This window comes from Geospiza fortis, unplaced genomic scaffold (assembly GCF_000277835.1).
Source record: "Geospiza fortis unplaced genomic scaffold, GeoFor_1.0 scaffold181, whole genome shotgun sequence".
NCBI classification, from domain to species: domain Eukaryota; kingdom Metazoa; phylum Chordata; class Aves; order Passeriformes; family Thraupidae; genus Geospiza; species Geospiza fortis.
In genome coordinates, this window is record NW_005054412.1 from 2249343 (window position 1) to 2269704 (window position 20362).

The window sequence follows — 20362 nt, forward strand, 5'->3', positions numbered from 1 at the left end:
CTTACCCCTCCAGGAGTTGCAGCTGGGATCAATTACCAGAGATTAAGAACACCTGTAACTAATGAGAACAAGTGCCATAAAAGGGTGTAGCAAGAAGAGGAGTCAGATGGCTGCTGCAAGGATCTGGAGGAGCCACTGCTCAGAGGAGCTGCTCCATGAGAAGCATTAAGAAGGTATGAAGCTTAGAAGCTGTGGGATCCTTGCAGCTTAATGATAATAGAACTGTTGCCGTGCACTGTTCTAATATATAAGGCAACATAGATTTAGGTGTCTGTGGCTTTGCTTTCAAAGGTACTGCAATCCAGGACTTTCCATGGACTTATAGACATGAAACTGTAGTACCAATTGACATCTACAGCTATCCCATCTCACCAGACACAAAGTAACTTGCCTGAGGTCATGCAGGGTTTTGCAAAAAAACCCCTAAAACTTATGTGATTCACATTTTCATCACCTCTGTGGATTTTCATCACCTTTGCCAGGAGTGCAGCATGGACCAATGCTCTGGAAGGAGGAGATTAAATACCCCAGAGCAATAGGCACATGCAGGAAAATTTGCTACAGGCCTTGAAAATCAGCAGAGAAGGCATTTTATGGAATGAGCCAAAGCAAGAAGGATATAGGCACTGTCTGGAAATCGGAAAGTGGAGAGGAGAATAAATCTTTATGGGTGACCACATTTAGAAACCTTGACCAATGAAAAACCAACATCGGGGCCTGGTTTTGAATGAAATTTTGCTGAGAATCAAAACTAAATCATCACAAAAAAGGGATTTCAGTGGACATGATGAAATACAACTGAGGCAGTTGTACATCAGTCCTTGAATACTTGAGCTTATGTAAAATTTTTATAATATTCAAGCATGATTTAGAGTAAAGATCCATATTTATCTATAAAGTAACATTTTGGTTTATAAATGTCAAGGAAAGCCATGCACTCCAAGACATGAAGAGAACTGGTTTTAGTTTTTAAAAATTCAACAAATTGGTCCCTCCTGATGTTGCTTTTTTTTTTCCTGGATCTCCTTTCCTTTTCACTGCAAATGTTACAGCTCCTCCTGCCCCTAATGCACGTATCCTTTCTGTTCCCTGCTTTTCATGACCACACAGCCCTGCAGAGTCCATGTGTGCCATGCACCCCTTCCCAAGGACTCTGCCATGTCTCCTTCCAGCAAGGTCCCATTTCACCCCCCTCACCCTTCCCCAGATTGTGCAGCCAAGCCTCCAGCCAGGCACTGGGCTCTCACTCTGCAGCACATTGCACCAGACAGTAACTGGGTCCTTTCAGCCTTAAAGCCTATGGCCAAATACAGTGATACCCATAGGGAGAAGGCACCTGAAGACAGGAATTTCATGTGCCTTTGAGTACCCAAAGCTGCTGCTGTGGCACCAGGATAAGCCAGGCTGATGCAGGCTCAAGCCTGAGCAGGATGACCAGGGAGCTGTACAGTCCTTTTGGCATTCAGGAGTGAAGACACTTGGTGCACTGAGCAGGAGACTTAGACATAGCAGAAAGAAAAACAGCCTCATTTCCTGGGAAAAGTATGTTGAAAGGAATCACACTGGCCATGGAGAACTTTTCTTCCAGTTCTGAAGGGAAATTGTACCACTGCATGTTCGCAGGTACTGGGTGCAGAGGAATTAATTAAAGACAAAATAGCAACTGTTTATTGGTCTTTAAAAGCCTGCAGAGCTCCCCCTTTTTCTGGGTTTGTACAGCACTGAGTTCTGCCTCCTCCTGTAATGCTCTTCAGCTTTGAGTGTGTTCACCATGAGACAAAATCTCCTAACAGCATTCAGCATGTACATCTAGGGACCTTAACCTCAGGTATGGGATGGGTTATTCAAAATACAGGAGGCAGATTTACAAAGGTGCTGCCAAGGGCCCAAGGTGGTTGAGCACTAGCAAGCTGGAAAAGACCACATTTTGTTTTTTCAGAGTATTCCTTGCAGCAGGCACCGATGGGACCACTGACACACAATAGTCCTGGGGTGCTTCTCTGCATTGACTCTGTCAACCAATGGCACATCTGTCTTCTATGTGGGAACAAAATGTATGTGAGGGCACAGACTGGCAAAAATGGGAAGCAGGAGAATAAATCTCAGGTGCTCTGGGCATTTTCTACTTCACAGGTAGCCTTGGTTTAAACAAGATGGCTGTGTCCGTGTCAAGGGTACACCAGACTAGTTGGGCTGGGGTGGGTGACTACAGTGCCCTCAGCATCCCTACCAAATCTGCTTGAGTGGTAGGTTCATTAGGCAAATGAAAAAACAACAAACAAAACAACAAACCAACAAACAAACTGGGGACCAGAGGGAGAAAACAGCAAAAGAAAGAAAGAAATAGTAAACAGCAGGTATGTAAAATTTAAGACTGCATGAAGTTTCTAAGAGTCTTACAGACCTTGGGATTTGTTAAGCAATACTGGTTCTGAGAGCTGAGTGGTGTGAAAGTTTAAAGTGTTTCAGGAGGATCTGACAGACTTGTAATTATCCCTGCAGGACTGATGAAGTGTGTGGAGCTCTGCAGCACGCCTGTGAAGAAGCCCCACCAGGTTAATCTGCCTCTGTTGCTTTAACAGAGCATTTCCCTTTGCCTGTCTGACAGGGCTGATCCACAACCCCTGAGAAATAACTAGAGAAAGGAAAGATTGTTATGTTTTTCAACCTGTGAGTAAATCTCCTTTTTTTTAATCCCCCTTATTCATAAATAAAATTGAAACTCTTGCCCAGCAAAGACGATGCTTGTTTTCAACAGCTTATTGTTGAAAATTCCAGTTTCCTCCTGCTAGGAAAAACAAACTCTCCTAATTTTCTATTCAATAATCTCTTCTAGCAAGTGATTTAAATGTAAGGCTTTGCCCTGGTTTCATTTGTAATCAGACCAGGGTTTTAGATGAGCTGTGGCTGGTGCTGCCTGGGCAGAGTGGCGGCAGACAGATGTCAGAGGCATGTGAGCTAAACATGGAAGTCTTATACTGGCTTTGAACATATTTTGAAAATAATTAAAACTTCCCAAAGTTATTTGAAGCTACTCGTCTCCTCCTTTATACATTTTTAATTATATTTGGTAATTTCAGAAGGAAGGGAGCTCTTATGTAACATTTGGATGTGTGCTTCTTGAATAATTAATTTCATCCCTTTGACCAAAGGGATGATTTGGTCAACTCAAACATGATTTTTTTTTTTGTCTAATGTGGGATATTTCCATCTGTACAATAGTTATTGCATGAGATAAATTAGATAGACTGCATTTTAAAATAAATTCTAAAAATACAGAATTAAGAAAGCTTTGCTACATTTCTCACAGTGTCTGAGAGGTAAAAGCCCAGTATTCACTAGTGTACACCACAGGTATTTTTTTATTTCCGGCTCACAATTACTGGGAGGTGATAAATTACCTACACTCAACTGCAGAGAGGGGCTGTGCATCCACAGCAATACAAATAAAACTTTACTAAACATTTCTCAGTACAAAGATAGGTAACTGCAGCCTTATCACCTGAATGGGGACCCTTTATCTTTCTTTGTCGCAACAGATCCTGCAGCCACTCAGCCACTACAGGGCAAGACCTGACATCTGTGGACTGCTCCTCTGGGTGGGTACTTTGCCTAAAATGAAACATCTGCAACAGCAACCTGCCCAGAAGTCCAGTGGCTCCAGGGAGCATGCAGTGTTTCTGCTTAAAACTTAGAGATGGGCACTCCAGCTCCCTCTCAACACAGGTGAAAAGGGCACTTAGGATTTGGCCAACTCAAGGCATGAGGAGCACCCGAGAATATTACACAGGACAGTAAAAATCATTACCTGTATGCTCCCCTGTATTGTACCATCATTTCCCAGCCCAGGGATAATGAAATGTAAACACAGGATTTAAATGGTGGTGACTGGAGCTATTAACACTGAGGTTTAACAGGATCACGGGTCTTTGAAAGAGGTCCTATAAATGTACATATATATTGTAGAACACATACCCATAAATTCTCTTTAGGCACACAATCCAAAGAGATTGTTGCAATTTTTTAAAATTTATTTTTAATTTGTGGATGGGAGAAGAATAAATCACGATTATCTGGAAATCTGCAATAATAACTGTTTTTTTCACTAATCAGGAGGACTTAATGGGGGAAAGAAAACATTTTATAGGCCTGGGGATTTTACAGAAAACAGTATTTGTATCTTACCAATTTAAACACCTTATATTTCCAAATTACTACCCACAGGTCAGATCCCCAAGAGCTGAATAAAAGTAGTTATATTGCCCTGCACTCTGTGGTGGGGCTGCTGTGGAGCTAAATGTCTGCTCCTGAAGATATAAACCTGCTTTGAAGGTATAAACTGGCACTTCAGTCCTACAGGGGCATCTCTGGAGAAATGTATTAATTTTTTTCTCACCATGGAAGCAATTTCATGTGAACATTTAGGGAAATAGATGCCAGCACCAATCCCTCAAATGTTTTAAACCCTCCGCTCAGCCTCAGCAGCAAACACTTTTCCTCCATTCTTTGCACTGGGAGAGAAGCTCTGGGAGGAGAAGCCTCAATCTGACCTCCAAATTACCAACACAACAAAGCATGCACTTTTAAAAGCAGGTTACATTTGTGCTGGCAAGATGAGGGCAGTTTCACATTCGAATATCAGGGAAGGCACAGGGCAAGTGGGTTTTGGAGGAAATCTCTTCCCCAGCGCCTTCAGCTGAAGCAGTACAATCCTTAGGGAGGATGCAATAACAACTTATGCTGGATACTGGTAATGAATGCTGCAAGGGGGCAAAGGGTTAATGGAAAACTGACTCTCCTTCACATGCAGACGATTCAAAACCTGAAGATTACAGTAATGCCCATTGATTTTTAGTGGGATGAGGGCAGCAGGAGGAACATGTCACATAACTCATGGCTGGTACCAGGGGGTTGACGTGCAGAATGGGGAAGCTTGGCACAGTGACAGGGTGGCTGGAGGCAAAGCCAAGCAGGGAAGGGAGGCAACAGGAGAGACAGCCTGAGCAGTGATGTGATGCAGACAGATTGAGCAACTTCCTACAGGGCTATGATCCGTGGATAACAGGGCTGGCAGAAAGGTGCCACATGCAGGGTGCCAGGGCACTAAGGAGCTCACAGGTCTCTGCAGCATCCAGTGCTGCTGGCACCACTCCTGCAGGGAAGAGAAATGGGACTCTGAGTGGGGAACTTGCTTTGCATAGCTGTGTGGGTGGCATGAACCTCAGGGTACAGGGAATCACAGAGGCTTTGTGCTGCTGCTGATTGGAATTTTAAAAAGCAGCAGCATTTTGTATAAATGTTACATTTGAATCTCTTTGACATTTTCCCCTCGGTGCTAATTATTCCCAGCAGCTTCTCACCATGCAGCAAACGCCTGGCACTGTGACAGTTATTAAAAACCTGTAAACAGGCTCTGGTGGAAAGTGTCTGGAGTCACCTTGCCACGTTAAAGAGAAACTGTCAGATAAACAAAACCAAATTGATTCTGTACCCCACTTAGGCAGCTTCAGAGACTTCTCAGAGGCAAAGGCACAGGTAGGATCTTATCAGTAAGTACATGATGAGAAGGTGTAGGTTAGATTGAGCTGAAGTCTTCCAAGTGGAGCCCAGTGACAGGACAAGAGGCAGTGGGAACAAACTGAAATACAGGGAATTTCAATTGAACATAAGGAAATCCTTCTATGCTGTGAGGATGGTCAAACACTGTCACAGGTTGCCTAGAGAAGTGGTACTCAAAAGCCACCTGGACATGTCCTGAGCTGTCAGCTGGACATATTCCTGCTTGAGAAGGGGGGCTGGACCAGGTGGCCTCCAGAGGAGCTTGGGCTGTTTTGCAGTTCTGAGTTTCTGTGTTGCGAATGTGCTGTTCCTGTTGAGAAACAGCTCTGAGAGGCACTGCCTGTGGGGCATGAGGTACGAGGGATCTGCTCACCCAGAAGAAGCTGGTACAGCACTGATGCCAGTCCTCTCAGGGACTGACCGTGATTAATGCTGATGAGAGTAAATTAAATACTCACCTGGAGCAGGCATTTCAGCCTAGCCAGAGCTGGGCTTCATCTCACTTTTCTCAAGCCAGGAACAATGGTATGGCTCAGTTCACAGGTCCAGCGTTACACAGATTTTGCAGATGTACAGAGCACGAGAGAAAACTGTAGACAAGAAAGAAACTTCCCTGCTTGGAGCTTCAGCTTTCAAGCACCAAGTGCCCAAGAGCAGGGTTTGGACAATGGTGGCAGGACAAATAGGAGGTTCTAAAGCAAGGATTGTTTGCATGCTAATCATATCACTTAACTGAACAAGGGGCAAATCATGGTAGAGGTAAGCCAGCTCTTATGAAACAAAATCATAAATTTTTCAGACATTTGAACTGCACTTGACAGAGTTTCTCACAAGAATATAACTGGGTAACTATAGTATGATTATCCACATTTTATTTTGTTTAAAATGTATTTCATTGTTTGTTAATTATAAAGTCGTTCCAGAACTTGCATTCGTAGGACCAGATGTTTTAGTTAACATCAACAGAAAGAGGAACAACCAATTAGTAACTTGGTTTGTCAGGACAAGAGACATACTGAGAACTTTTCAGCAGAGCTTCATGACTGAGCAGAATGAGGCCATGAGCCACAGCATAGGCTGCATCAAAGCACTGCACCTGGAGCACCTTGTTCTGTGTAAAGGGCTTGCAAACTGAACCTTAGCAACATAAGAAGTCTCAGGAAGTCTCTGGGAAAAAAGGCTGATGAATTAGCCAACATCACCCATCAGCGCTTCTGACTGACTGTCCTTAGAGCTGCCAATGCCTCCAGAGCTACAAACAAGCTTGACCTGCTCCCGGCTATTACTGCATACTTGTCTTTACTGAGGGTTACACCCCACATCATTTCTGCTGCCTTGCTAGCCCGGGAATGGCTACTTTGAAGGAGGACCAGTGAGAGCTCTCCTTAAGACAACTGAGGAACTCACAGGTCTTCAGTCCTACAGTTTGCCTTCTTCCTGAGGAATATGTGCTGTATTTCTTGCCATTCTCACAGGCTTTCGGGGAGCAGGTGTCACACAGTGTCACACAGCACCCCTGTGAAGATGGGGCATAGTGCCTGTAGAACTAGGGCAACACATGAGCTCCTGCTATGAGGACCTTGATGGGATGCATTATGAACTGTCTGATTAGACCTTCATCTGGAGGATGTCCCAGCTAGAAATACATAAATGAGAAGTGGGCACAAATCAGTTGATAATGCACAATAATCTTCCCAGTAGATAATTTTCTTTAATGGCTTCTTATTAATTAACAATCTGCTTACACTGGGTTGGTTTTTTTTTTTTTGTTTTTGTAAGTTGAGTCTGTAAAATATTAACAGCCTAGTGCTTTCAACTTTTTTGGAGTTGTTCTGTTTAACAGTCAGGTTCTTAAGCCTTCAGACTTACAAAAGCATTGCTTTGAAATTTTATTTCTCACAGGAATAGCTTAGCATTGTTATTTTTGGCTTATAAAAGCAGCATGCCTATAGATTTTCCATAAAGAATGTTTCATTAAACTCCATTGATATAATTTCCTATCATTCCTCTCCATAGCCTGTTTTCCAAACCAGTTCTTCCTTTCTTTGACAGTGAGTCCTTTAGGCCTTTGTATGCATTTGCATAATGCCTACTTACCTTTTCATCTTTAAATAAATTATTTCTACTGTCTTTCCCCCTTGTGTTCAGAACTAACCAGGGCAGGCACACTCCACCAAAGCTGTTTCATTCTTGCCATGCAAATGCAGGTCCTAGTAGAAGAAATTTCATTAACTGATTTCAGTGCAGGTACTTCTGCCTGCTGGCTGACAAGGGCACAAATAAGTCAAGGGAACCTGCAAAAGCAGGTAGATAAAAACATATTGTTCACCTTTCTCTACCTCCTCTAGTCCCACAGGTTTCTTCCTGTAAACAACAGGCTGAAATCTGAAAAGCATGAGGACTTATCTTCTCAGGACAGAATTTAAATCAAGTAGTTACACAATGGCTACCACTATGAGACTGTGTATTAAAAAAGCTATTATTTCTACATGCACATTGTGCATCATAAACTGAAACAGATAAATTAGTTGTCTACAAATCAATATTAAATCTATTTCTTTGCTGAATTAAACAATTAATTAAAGAAAAACCCCTCAGTGTGACTGGGGAGGTGAATTTGTTCTGTACTGACACAGTAAATGTGTGTACAGGGGTAGTACAGAGGGTGAAGCCACCATGCTGATGTGAGCTGGGACCTCAGAGCCAGAGCTACACCAGGCAGCACTAATGGAGCAGAGTCAAGTGCTCTTAGATTCCTCAGCCAATGTGTGATGAGGTGACATCCTCAGGGAGTATTTTGCTCAAATTCTAAATTTTTCCTTTAGTTTCACATCAACAACAAAAAGAAGCAATTGCATTGAAGCAAACTCAAACATATTTATTATCATGGTGTCCAATGCACAAAAGCATTCAGAGTTTTACAGTGTTGCAAAAAGAAAATGTCTTACTACTTCTCCATGTTTCTTAGTAATGCACTGGCACTGTTGGCTTTGGAGGTGCTCACAGTAAATAATTATGGCAGTCTTACACAGTGTTGATCTCACCTTCCAGGAATCTCATTGAATGGTGTCTCAGGTCTTCAGCTGAGACATTCTAGTTCCAGCACTGATAATAAAATCCATGAGAAATTAAAGAACTGAAAATAAGGCAATTTGGATGCCTCCCTCCAGCCAGCAGCCATCAGAGCTGGTGTCAGGGCAGAGTGTTCCTGCACAAACACGAAGTTACCCAACTGGCAAGCTGCCTCAAGACTCCCGCCCATTTTCCAAACCACAGAGGAAGAGAGAAAAGTCAGATCCTTTCAGGTCTCTTCATCTTTGGAGCATGTGCAGATGTAGGGAAGTCAGAATAGATGCACAGTCCTCCTTCTTGCTCATGATCAAATGTGGGCCTCAAATACTTCATCACTCTTCATTTACATATCTGCTCTATTGGAGGCACAAGGGGGTTTTTGGCTCCTGGCAGATGAATCAACCAAACCAATTATCAAAATAATTTTGTGAAAGAAAGATCTTAATACATGGAAAAATTTCATGCTATAAACATTAAAAACAAATAGTCAATAATGATTCCCAGATTTTATTTTTCATGCCACAACCTTGCAATGTCCCAGAAAAGGAAACTTCAACCAGTCAATCAACTTTGCAGACCTGTTCAAATCTGCCTGCTACCAAGTGAGCTGTGAACGCCACTTCAATTAATTTTCTTTAACATCACACCATTTATAATCCACTTGATTTTCATTAGAAACATTAGTACTGTTCAGGCTCATTAACACACAGTTTTGTCCTTAGGTTTCAGCTAGTAACAGTCATCCTGAGTCTTCTAAAACTCAAGTTCACATAGAAGACTTCATGTCGTGTCTATATAAACTCTTTGTGATTCTTTGCTTGAAAAAATCTTATTTAGGTGGTGGACTAAAAGGTCATTTGTGTCATGCTGCTGCAGTGTCTCAAAAGTCAGAGTTTTGGGGGAAAAATACTTGAGCAAATTATGGCTTTGTTGCCTTCAAAACTATGGAGACTAAAATCAGAAGTCTGATGCTTACTAATACCTCCAGAAACCTTGCAGTAAAACCCAGAGCTAACAGCAAGGGAAAAGATGGACTTCAGGACAGCTACTGTCCATTTGTCAAACTAGAAATAAAAGTAAGCAATCAATCAATGAGTCAATGACTTCCCACATCTAAATAAGCAGTCTACATGTACAACATAGCCTGGACTCAAATCTAATCATCTTTTGTTGATCTAGTCTGCCTCCACAGGGCCCAAGGAGAGATTAAATATCACCAGTTGGAAGTTGGACCTGACTGGACTGAGTTGCAAGACCTTTGGAGAATTTGATAGTGAAATATGTGTTGTGACAGCATCAAGGCTCCCAATCACAAGGTGTTCATTGAAACAGCATTTTTCATTTGAACAAAACTAGAGGCTGAAAACCGACCTAATATGGAGGTCAGGACAGAACATGAAAAAACCCCAAAGATTACGCTGCCTTTTAATAAAACTGACAGTAATTACAATTAAGGCGATGAACTTACTTCACTGGCACTTAAAGAATCCTGTACTTGGTTTGCAAAGAGCAAGAAGGCACAAAAGGTTAAAGAATGCTTTTATTCAGCGTTCAGCTTTCACAGTTCTAAACAGTAAACACAATTAACAATTCACCAATGGTATCATAGAACATAGTCCTGATATCAGTAAAATGTCTACTGTTTAAGGCACTGGTAGTGGGAACTAAAAAAGACATAACATGGATTGCTCTTTCTTAATTGGAATTTTAATCTATTATGATTATGTGCTTGCTATTCAACGCTTAGAAACCCACAAGTTACATTCACAAACAAATGTTTATACAACTTCGGTGATTACCGAGACAGGAATCAGTGGCTCCCCTACTTCGACTCTAGAGCAATTATTGCTTTTCTTTGGAGTGGAATAAATTTTTAACCTACTAAAAGGAACCAAAATGCCAATTACTTCAGCAGTATGGCTTTAAGACCCTGTATTTGGTTACAATATAGCAAGCCAAGTTAAATAACAGCATCCAAGTGCCATATACTGTAATTTTAAAAGAAGCAGTCTTACAATATAAAAATTAGTTTAGAACATACTAAAGCCAGTTTTTGTACAAACTTTTTTACAAAACTGAATTACTAAAAAAAATTCAAGAACGTTTTAAATATGAATCACACTTTACATGTTGTATGCATAAAATTACTTATCTTGATGATATAAATTAGGGATACTACAAAATTTTTAAAGCTAGCATTCATATGCTATTGAAATGCACGCATCAGAAATACTGAAATGTTAGTTCTGCAAAAATCCTTAAGAGTCACTTATATGTTTGCCAAATTGATGCACAGAGACTTGGGTTTCTAAAAGAGCCACAGTGACCTCCCGTGGCCACCTAAGAGATCCCTGTCCTTAACCTTTTTTTCCATTTTGTACAAGACATTCCACACAAATGCCAATAAACTTAAAAGGTACAACAGTGGTTTCATGCCTGGTCCAGCTACTCCAGCAAAGGACAGTATTTCTATCAGAAATGAGCATAAGGAGCACAACCTTTACACAATCTAGCTCCTGGTTGCAGAAAAAAAGTCAAGTGTCCTCTAAGATTTATCAAGAAACTGTTCCAGAACCTTTTAGATAACTGTTTTCTGTAAGTCAGCGAGAGATGATGTTGAACAGATGTTCAACTCTTATTCAATATTAGGCTCCCAAATACATAAATTCAGCTTTTGAGAGAGCAAAGGAACAGAATGCTGTCTGAACCAAGTCCAAAGCAGAACACAGGTAAAGTTGCGCAAGACTTAAATGTGAGTCAAGTTCCTTGGTATACAAACCCCAAAATCATTCTAAAAAGAAAGCAAGTGGAGGAAAAGAATGCAAAAGTCATTTAAGTGCCTTCTTCCATTGTTCTGAAGGGATGCAACCAACAGGAACAAAACACTGTCTTCCTATGTCATGAACAGATGAACAACGTGAAAACAAAACAAAAATCACAGTAGTGACTATCTCTCAGCCGTAGAACAGTAATTAACACTTACATTCTTCTACTGCTTATAAATCCTCTCTGTTATATCCAACTTTTTTTCCATTACTTGACTCTTCTGTGTTTGGTGCCAGCCATGTGAAATACACCTTCACTGGATCAATATTCCAATGCTTGTGAAATGATACTGGAATTTGGTGAGAAAGGTAGTCTTTTGGGTAGTCCATTGGCCTTGCCTAAGACGGAAGAATAAAGCAAAAGCACCAGTATTAATGATCAGTAATAATTTTAAAAAGATAGCACTGCTCAATGGCCCCTGTGACACAACAATGTGGTGCTGGGGTGCCAAAATACAAGATGGTAACAAAGGGGCTTCTATTGACAAACCATTAGATTAAATCTTCAACTCACACTGCAGTCATCATGCTAGGAATGAAGTACATTGATACTAAATATGCCCTATTTCTCAGGATGAAATAGTCACTATCTCAGAAGTCAAGTGACAACACAGTGTAGCTGGTATGAAATCTTTTCAAGTATGCAGTTTTGGCTCAATAATGACAAAATTATTTTAAACTATATTCTCTTCCTCTTCTAAGAAGAGTTGTCAGCACTGCCACTGTGATTGTAGGATTCTAATAAGCAGCCAAAATATACAGAGTTTATGATAGGTAAAGGTTCCAAACATGGGATACATTGTGGTGCCAGGAAACTGTGTTGTTATTCTTTATCAGGCTATATCAAACCAGACAGAATTACAACACAGCTACAAGATGCAGCTGCTGTCCTGATGCTCCACATATATTTCATTTTCTCTGGCAGCTCAATGACACTGAGTGCATCATTACATAAAAAATTCCCACCTGTAGTGGTCCCTCATAAAACAACTACATTTTGCCATTAGAGGTTTTGTAAGAAAAATGCATGGAAGGCAAACATTTGTGTTTTACATCTAGGGGAAAAAAAAACCAAACAAGAAGAAAATGGAATTGTTTGGATAACAAATAATTGATTTGATGCCTAAGCTGGTAACTGATTCAATACTGCACGCTTCACCTACTTATGGTGGTATTTACGAATTCTTCATGCAGTTCTGTATACATTACAGTCATAAAATCAGGCAACAGAGTTTGACACTATGAAATCTGGGTATGTGTTTTTAGCATTTTGGGTTTTTAAATTCTGATATTTAAAACACAGAGTGCTTATTTTTAAAAATTACACTGGAGAAAGCAAGAGGGAATCTGTATCCCTCACAACTTTTGAAAAACACTTTGAAGAACATTTAGGCTTCAAGAACCTGAAGAATTTATTTTGGATAGAGATAGTTTTTACATATCTGAGACCAAAGATTTTTGCTGTGTGAAAATGAATCAGCTTTTTATTAAGCTATAGACAAAATTCTGGTGTTTCAATAATTCTAAAATAATGATACCTACTCTAATAACTAATTTTTTTTGCTAAAATTTGTATTTGGTGTTCTAGAAAAGCCAAATATATTGCTTTAGCCCAGATTTTTTATTTAAGACAACAATTCTGGCTGCTACTCAACATGGGAGGGTTCCTGCTCTCTTTAAGTCTGATAATGTCAAAAACCTCTGGAACAGGTTACAGAATATGTATCTACCTTGGCAAGCAGGCAGCAGCAAACCAGTAAGACTGAGCAAACACATCACAGACACTCCAAGAATGAAGGTATCTTTGCTTCTGTTTCATAATCTTTGTCTCAGCACAATTTTAGATTCACATACTTCAAGGAACATCACACATCATAATATTTCAGTCAAGTCCTTAGAAAGTTCTTTTATGGTTGATGGAAAATCCAAAATTGGTTTTCTCATTTTAAATTTTTTTTTGCACAACAGTGGATTTAGTAGATTAAGAACATTCAATTTTTATTCAGTGGTTTTCCCTCACAGGTTATTTTTGTTCGAGGGATGTTAAATTACAATTTGTTACAAGCAACAGTAAAGATGAATTAGAAGTCAAGTGCAATTTTCTGTGTGGAAAATCAAACTGCTAGGATTTCACTTTCAAAGTGATTCAGTACCAAATGCACACTATTAAGTATTACAAGGAAGTCCTTTTTTCAATAAGAATAATTCTTACAATTTTGGAGAATGAGTTCTGTTCTGACTTTCCTTTAATTAGGCTGGTTTGTTGTTTTGGGTTTTTTAACAGCTGTGCAAGCAAAATTATTCAGTAACTGTTGAATTTATAATATGCATGACTTGTTTTCTTTCTATATTGAGCAGAGTAAGCAATGATAAACAAAACAGGAGAGTAAACAGATATTTTTTTATAAGGAAAAGGAATTAAAATATTGAATAGCATGTTCTCAGTCTTCCCATTTCTCTAAATAGTAAATGTAATCAGAAATGGAATCTTAACATAGGAAAAACTGATAATTTAAATAAGAAACTCCCCCTCTCCATTGACAGCTGCTTTGAACTACAGACTAATTCACTAATTCTCAAGAAGCTTATTATCTTATTCTCAGCTCATATTCAGATATGCAGATCTTCCTGGTTTTTCAACTAGATTGACACCTGAAAAACATCAAATACTACACTGATTTAAATGTTGACTTTTAAAAAAGTTGTGCACTGTCTGGGAAAAAAAATCTCTAGTACTTCTTGTTCATAGCATGGAAGGATTTGGTTTACTTAGCTTACAAGGAAGAAAATCTCTGTAGGCCTCAATGCATCATGCTTTCCACTGTGACATTACAGTTAGCCTGTTAAATACTGTGGGAGATAGAAACAAGATTCAAATCTACTCCAGCCCTTTTTTCCTAAACTCACATGAAAATCATGTTCTGTAAGCTCTCTTTCCCATGTGCTAGCACAGAGAAATTTATCGTACTTACACCATTCTTCAGAATCCACCATAAAAGCAATAATTTCATATTTTATATCTTCAATAATGAGATATTTCAGAATAGTAAATACTGAATCAATAGAAAAATCAGGGAAGTAGAGCAGGTGGATTTATTGAAAAATTTTACACTCAGTTCTCCATTACCTGCATAAAAAAGTATTGTGTTGTAGGTTTCCTCCCTTAGAGGACATATGACAACTATTCAAATCATGTGGCTCCTAATTCTATTTCTTTTTCAAAATCCTCACCTCTGCCTGCATTTCTAATAAAATGTAGTTATAGGTTAGCTAAAATATCACATAAACTAGCAAAGCATTGTAGTAATCCATGGTAAGAGAATGTTCTTATTTTATCAGTCTCGTTCTGCTGAGCATCAAGGTAAAGCAGCAGCAGCATCTTGGTTAGTGCTACTACATATTGATGGAATTTGAATATTTATGACTGTTTTATGTGTACACGTAAAAAGTGAAATACATTTTTAATACTCAGAAATAGCTCTCAGACCTGATGAAAGAGTGGACTGTGTGTTATAGGGATTCCTAAGCCACTGAAACACATCCCAAGGACCATATCATCAGGTGCATCCATGCTGTAACACCGGCACTTGCTAGCAAGCAGCTTCTGAACAGCTGTTCTGCTGAAAACCATCCTGAATAACAAAAAAGCACATGAAATGTATAAAACCTTCTAAAGACACCAAATATCTGTAATTAATAAATATTGCTAAATTATTTAAAACTGCAAGACTGAATGTTGCCATCTGATACAACACATTTGAAATTCAAAATTTAAGGAGTCAGAACTGACAAATAGTGCAAGAAGCATTTACCTGAAAGATAATTCATTTTTATACTGGAAACTAATTATACCAATTATACACATTGTTGTTATTCCAACAATAAGTTAGCTACCCACCATTTTTACTACAGTTGATTCCTTCTAAATTTGGTCTGGACTCAAATGGGGTGTTCTCCTCAATCTTACTCAAATGTAAGGGAGAAGAGCTGGGGGCTTGAGACCAGCATGTGTCACTACACAGAAGGTGTGAGGTAAATTGAACGAATTTGGGGAAAACATCACATTACAACACAATTTACAACATTATTTGTGTTGTAATTTAAAACATTTGCATTCAAAACAGGAACTAATATAGATTTTAGTAGGAACTAAAATAAATTACCCTCCTCCACCAGTGATGTAACTGTATCCTCCTGTTCCCAAGCCGTAGCCATAACGCTCTCCAAGGAATACTGGTTCATTTGGGTCATAGCAGCTGAGCAATTTTCGGAGCCTGAATATACTGTAATATGAAAAGCCATTAAAAAAAAGTCTTGTAAAAATTCATTTTGGAACAGACATTGCTACCCTCAACAGTATTCTGTTAAATAGCACAAAGATGACAGGAGAAATTCTGAAATTCTACCCAAAAAAACCTGCCCCAGAGATACTAATTGCTAAAGAGAAATTTATGATGGATAATTTACTATGAGATATGACTGTACAATTTGGTCAAATGATGAACAAATTAGCATGAAGTATTTTTTTAAGTAGGCAGTTTGTCAGCAGAACTGCATCTCATCTCAGAGAAAACATGAAATGACACTTTCCGAGCAATATGATCTTTGCAAATTATCTATGAACATTTACAAATTGAAAACTGAAAAGGCAGATTTAGTTTTATGAATGTTGCATTATCCACAGTTACATCCTCTCACTGTTTCTTCTTCTGTCATATGATTTAATGTAAAGTCTTGAACCACTGTTCATGACCACATGATCCTGCACATTGCTCACTATCCCTTTTTTTGCTTATGCTGCAGTTTTATGAAAATGGGATCTAATTTTCCAACAAATACAAGTTCCAAAACACCATTCTGGGCAGCTTGGACAACTGACCTGAGCTTATGGAACCTTTCTTCTGACACATTTGTCTGAGGAACACATCTTAGGAAGGTTATTAGCAAATGACTAAACCCTATCAGCTCAAACGTACCTACACAGAGGAATCACAAAATGTGGTATAATCAGACTATATGATCACACAATAACACTGATATGCACAGTTTTAACCAGGCTACAACATAGTTTTTAATATTTGTTAAAAGAATACTGATGGGAAGTGACAATTTTTTTTTCTTCAAGTAATATAAAGCCATATGACTAATAAAATAGCTGTATCTCTTAAACAAAGAATAGGTGAATATTGCTAAATCTCTTATTGACATAAACAGTGGCAGCTCCTGAAGTAATGCAATATATACCTTATCAGTGTGTCATCATCCACTACAACTAACCAAGGGGTTCTGGGAGAAGTATGATTCAAAAACCTTTCCAAAATGGCAAAAGTTTTCCCACAGTGACCTAAAAAGAAGACAAATTAATGGAATATATACTTAAATAAAACAGGAATTAAATTAAAAACAAGACTTATTCCAGCTATCTGTCAAGCTGTTAAACAATACTGGACTAACTGCCACTTTTAATTTAAAGAACTGTAAAAATGAGGAGACTATGATAGAAGCAAATGTTCTGCAAAATACTCCAAGACACTGTCATAGCATTTCAAGATGCATCAGGCAGATCCATTGCTTTTACAGAAATATTGAAATCTATTTTAATCTACTGTACTCCTCACCAGCAACTCGGGTCCTGATCACTGCCTCCAAGGAAAGGTCTGAACATTTATCACAAGATTATAAGGAAGTTCAGGAGGTAAGACACCCTTTGCTAGGAGTGCAGAACTGAAACACCTTTGTTCAGAATAAGCAGGACCTGAGAAACAAGAAGTTTCAGACTTCCATTGAGTCTTTTTTAGATCTTGGACAAACCTCATTTCAATCAGTCTTTATTCATCACAGTTGATTGTCTAAAGTAATTACTGCTATCAATATTACATTTCGTAAACAACCACTCAAAATAACAATATTATATTTGAAGACACTTTTAGTTAAAATATTCTTTGCGAAAATGCAGTAATTCTATGCTAAAGACATGAAGGAAGTCCTTGCTCTGGTGATTTTGTGAGACTGTAAATTTAACACAGACTGATATCTGAACATATCCAAAATTAAAGCCAAGATTTCTATATTATACTCTACAAAAAAATGCAGAAGCTTCCTGGCACAACTAGAACTACTGGGCATGGCTCCTAGCACTGATCCATGTGTGCCCAGCAGGCTTGCTGCCCCCCACAGAAATCCCTGCCTGTGCTCTCTCTGCCTCTAAGAGACACAACAAAGGGGCAGAAATAACCCAGAGGTCAGAACAACTGACCTAGTGGGTCAAATAAGGCTAACAGGCCATTCTGCCCCAACACTTATAATTCAGAAGGTAACAGAAATAAAATATCAGCCTAAGAACAATATATCAAATGAAAGAAAAAAATAAAAAATAATAAACTCAAGGAAGTCATCATACTCATAGCCTTTTTTATATTCAAACACAAAGTAAATTGATTTAAATGCCTGTTATTTGCTATAGAAAGGTGTTTCAATCCTAACATTCAGTTTTTGTGCTTAAATCAAGACCTGCAAGGCACATGGATATAATATCTGAACACCATATGGCAAGCAGTTTATGCTTAGTAACCACTTGGCACTGCCTGAGGTCTTTTGAAATAAATTTATGTCTTCTTCACTGTTAATGATCCCACTGAAAAATCATAAATAACTGTAGAGTTATTACTCTTACCCCAAGTAATAAAACCATTTTTTTTCTCTTGGAGTATATCAGTATACCACACTTCCATAATCTCAGTATTTAGGTTTCTGCTTAAAAGAACATGTTATCTACACAGGGGGACTCTGAATGTACTCTCCATCCATTTCCTGTGTGAAGAGCATTCTTTTAGTTTAGGCTGCACATATGTGCTAGAGAAAACCAGAATTTCTACATGACATACTTGACATGAAAGACACATATCATCCATAAAACTTCAGTTCTTCAGTCAGTCATTTGTGCAAAACTGACAAAAGCTCACCTCTGTCAGTGTTAGGTATGCCTAAGTCTATAGTAGGAATGGAGATGTCTGCATGATCACTGTAATATTCAATAAGGGCAGCTTCTCTTTCCCAGGTCTGCTTTACAACTGGTACTGCAAAACAATGATTGGCATTCAAACACAAGGAACTTGATTAAAATAGATACTTGATCCAAATATTCATGTTAACCACATTTTGTTAGCCACATTTCTTCACATGGTAATAAAAATGCTGCTTCAAATACAGCATCATGAGTCTAAATGTCCATTCTATTTTCTTTCCTAAAATATTTAGAGAGAAAAAAAAATTAAAATTTTATGAAAGCCAGTCAGAACAGTTTTATTTAAATGATAAAAAAAGATTTATTAAAATATGACTATAGTTTCATGATACTACTATTAATAATAATGATTGAAATCTGTGATATTTACATTTTCCAACCAAAGCATAACCAAAGTATGGAATTCTGCTTTTACACTTGCTATTGTATGAACACATCAGCATGAACACTATCAGAGATTAGTCCTTCTTCCAGTATTAAAATGGCACATTTTAATCCAACTGTAAAGTCTGTAACATATTCTGAATCAGAAACAGACCAAATGTACCTTTTGAAATACTTTACTAGTATTATACACATCCTATCTGACAACAACATCATACTAATGCTCCAAAGCACCTTTCTCTGGAGACACACTCGCAGGACATTCTATAACCATTTCTGTTACAAACTTATAAATATTTATTGTTTCATTTATAAATAAGAAGTATTTGTATAGTGTAGTTTGTAAATATCATACAATCAATTTTAATCCCATGGAGAGATTGTATTCAAAGGAGGATTGCTTAATGCTTCTCTAAAAAAATTCTTTCTCTTACTAGTTTGCCATTTCACATCAGCTTTTAAAATTGATCACACAAAATTCTAATAATGATGCCATGAGTGTTTACATTACATTGAGAAGTGAATAAATTATGAGTAACACAAAACCAACCCAACCATCTGCAGGGTGTTCAGAAGAAAACCATCAGATTGAAATAATGATGTCTCTTCCATCTTAAAAGTGAGGAGGTCGGGCCTGAGATGAGCAAGTACTCTGCATTCTGCTGTTACTGCTTCTCTGCTTTATGCTGACACCATCCAAGAGGTCTCACCAGTAGTAGGTAGTGCTTCAAATGGAGGAAATATTTCCATAACTTCCCTTTGCTGCTATACAACCCTGATGCTTATGAACAACTCCCTTTAGCCCCTTGCTAGAATCATCCATCACCTAATTTGATGTTTGTTGACTACCTAGCTGCTCACTTCCCTCTACTCTGAACACACAGAATTTATTACTCTTGATTCATCAACACTCAGTTTGATAACAGTTACCTTTTAGTGTAAAGACAGAGTAATAAGAACTCAATGCACTAATGGAAATACTTTAATATTTTGAAAAGAAAAAACCACTTTTGTAGCATATTGCAATGGTCCATACTACTTTTAAAAGTTCTTAAAAGCATTCTCATTTCTTCAAAAAAAAATCCAAAAAGGAATTATGTACAAAAAATGTATGGGCAGGAAATTATTTTCTTATTTTGTTGAAATGTTTTACTTAAAAATGTTTCTCAACAGAACAAAATGAGAAAGGTTTCCAAAAACAATGAAAGCATTAAAGGCTTCAGAACAGAAGAATCACAAATACACAAGAGCATCCAAACTTCCCCTGGCAGAAGAGCTGCACCTGTGAAGGTTGTTTTATCTTTCTCCAAACAAGGACCTGAAACTCAGCAGGGTCCTTTAATACACAGAAGTATTTGCAATTACAGACTCAATTTCTTTGGTGGAGCCCCCCGCTTCTCTCTATAAAAGAAGAAAAGTTTACTGAAGCAAGGACTTGAGTCTCATCTCTGTTAAGAGCTCTAGCAAGGGGCTGTTGGCTAAAGCATCCTTCTCTTTC

The 20362-nt window shown here is 38.5% G+C and overlaps 1 protein-coding gene across 1 annotated transcript in view; it reads right to left on the reverse strand.

Moving 5' to 3' along the window:
• Positions 1–8416: 8416 nt before the first annotated feature.
• Positions 8417–20362, reverse strand: part of B3GLCT (beta 3-glucosyltransferase) — a 48243-nt gene continuing 36297 nt past the window's right edge. The window contains 5 exon segments of the mRNA XM_031061408.1: positions 8417–11795; positions 14944–15088; positions 15620–15739; positions 16701–16800; positions 18419–18532. Coding sequence (XP_030917268.1) covers positions 11628–11795; positions 14944–15088; positions 15620–15739; positions 16701–16800; positions 18419–18532 — 647 coding nt within the window. The 3' untranslated portion in view covers positions 8417–11627.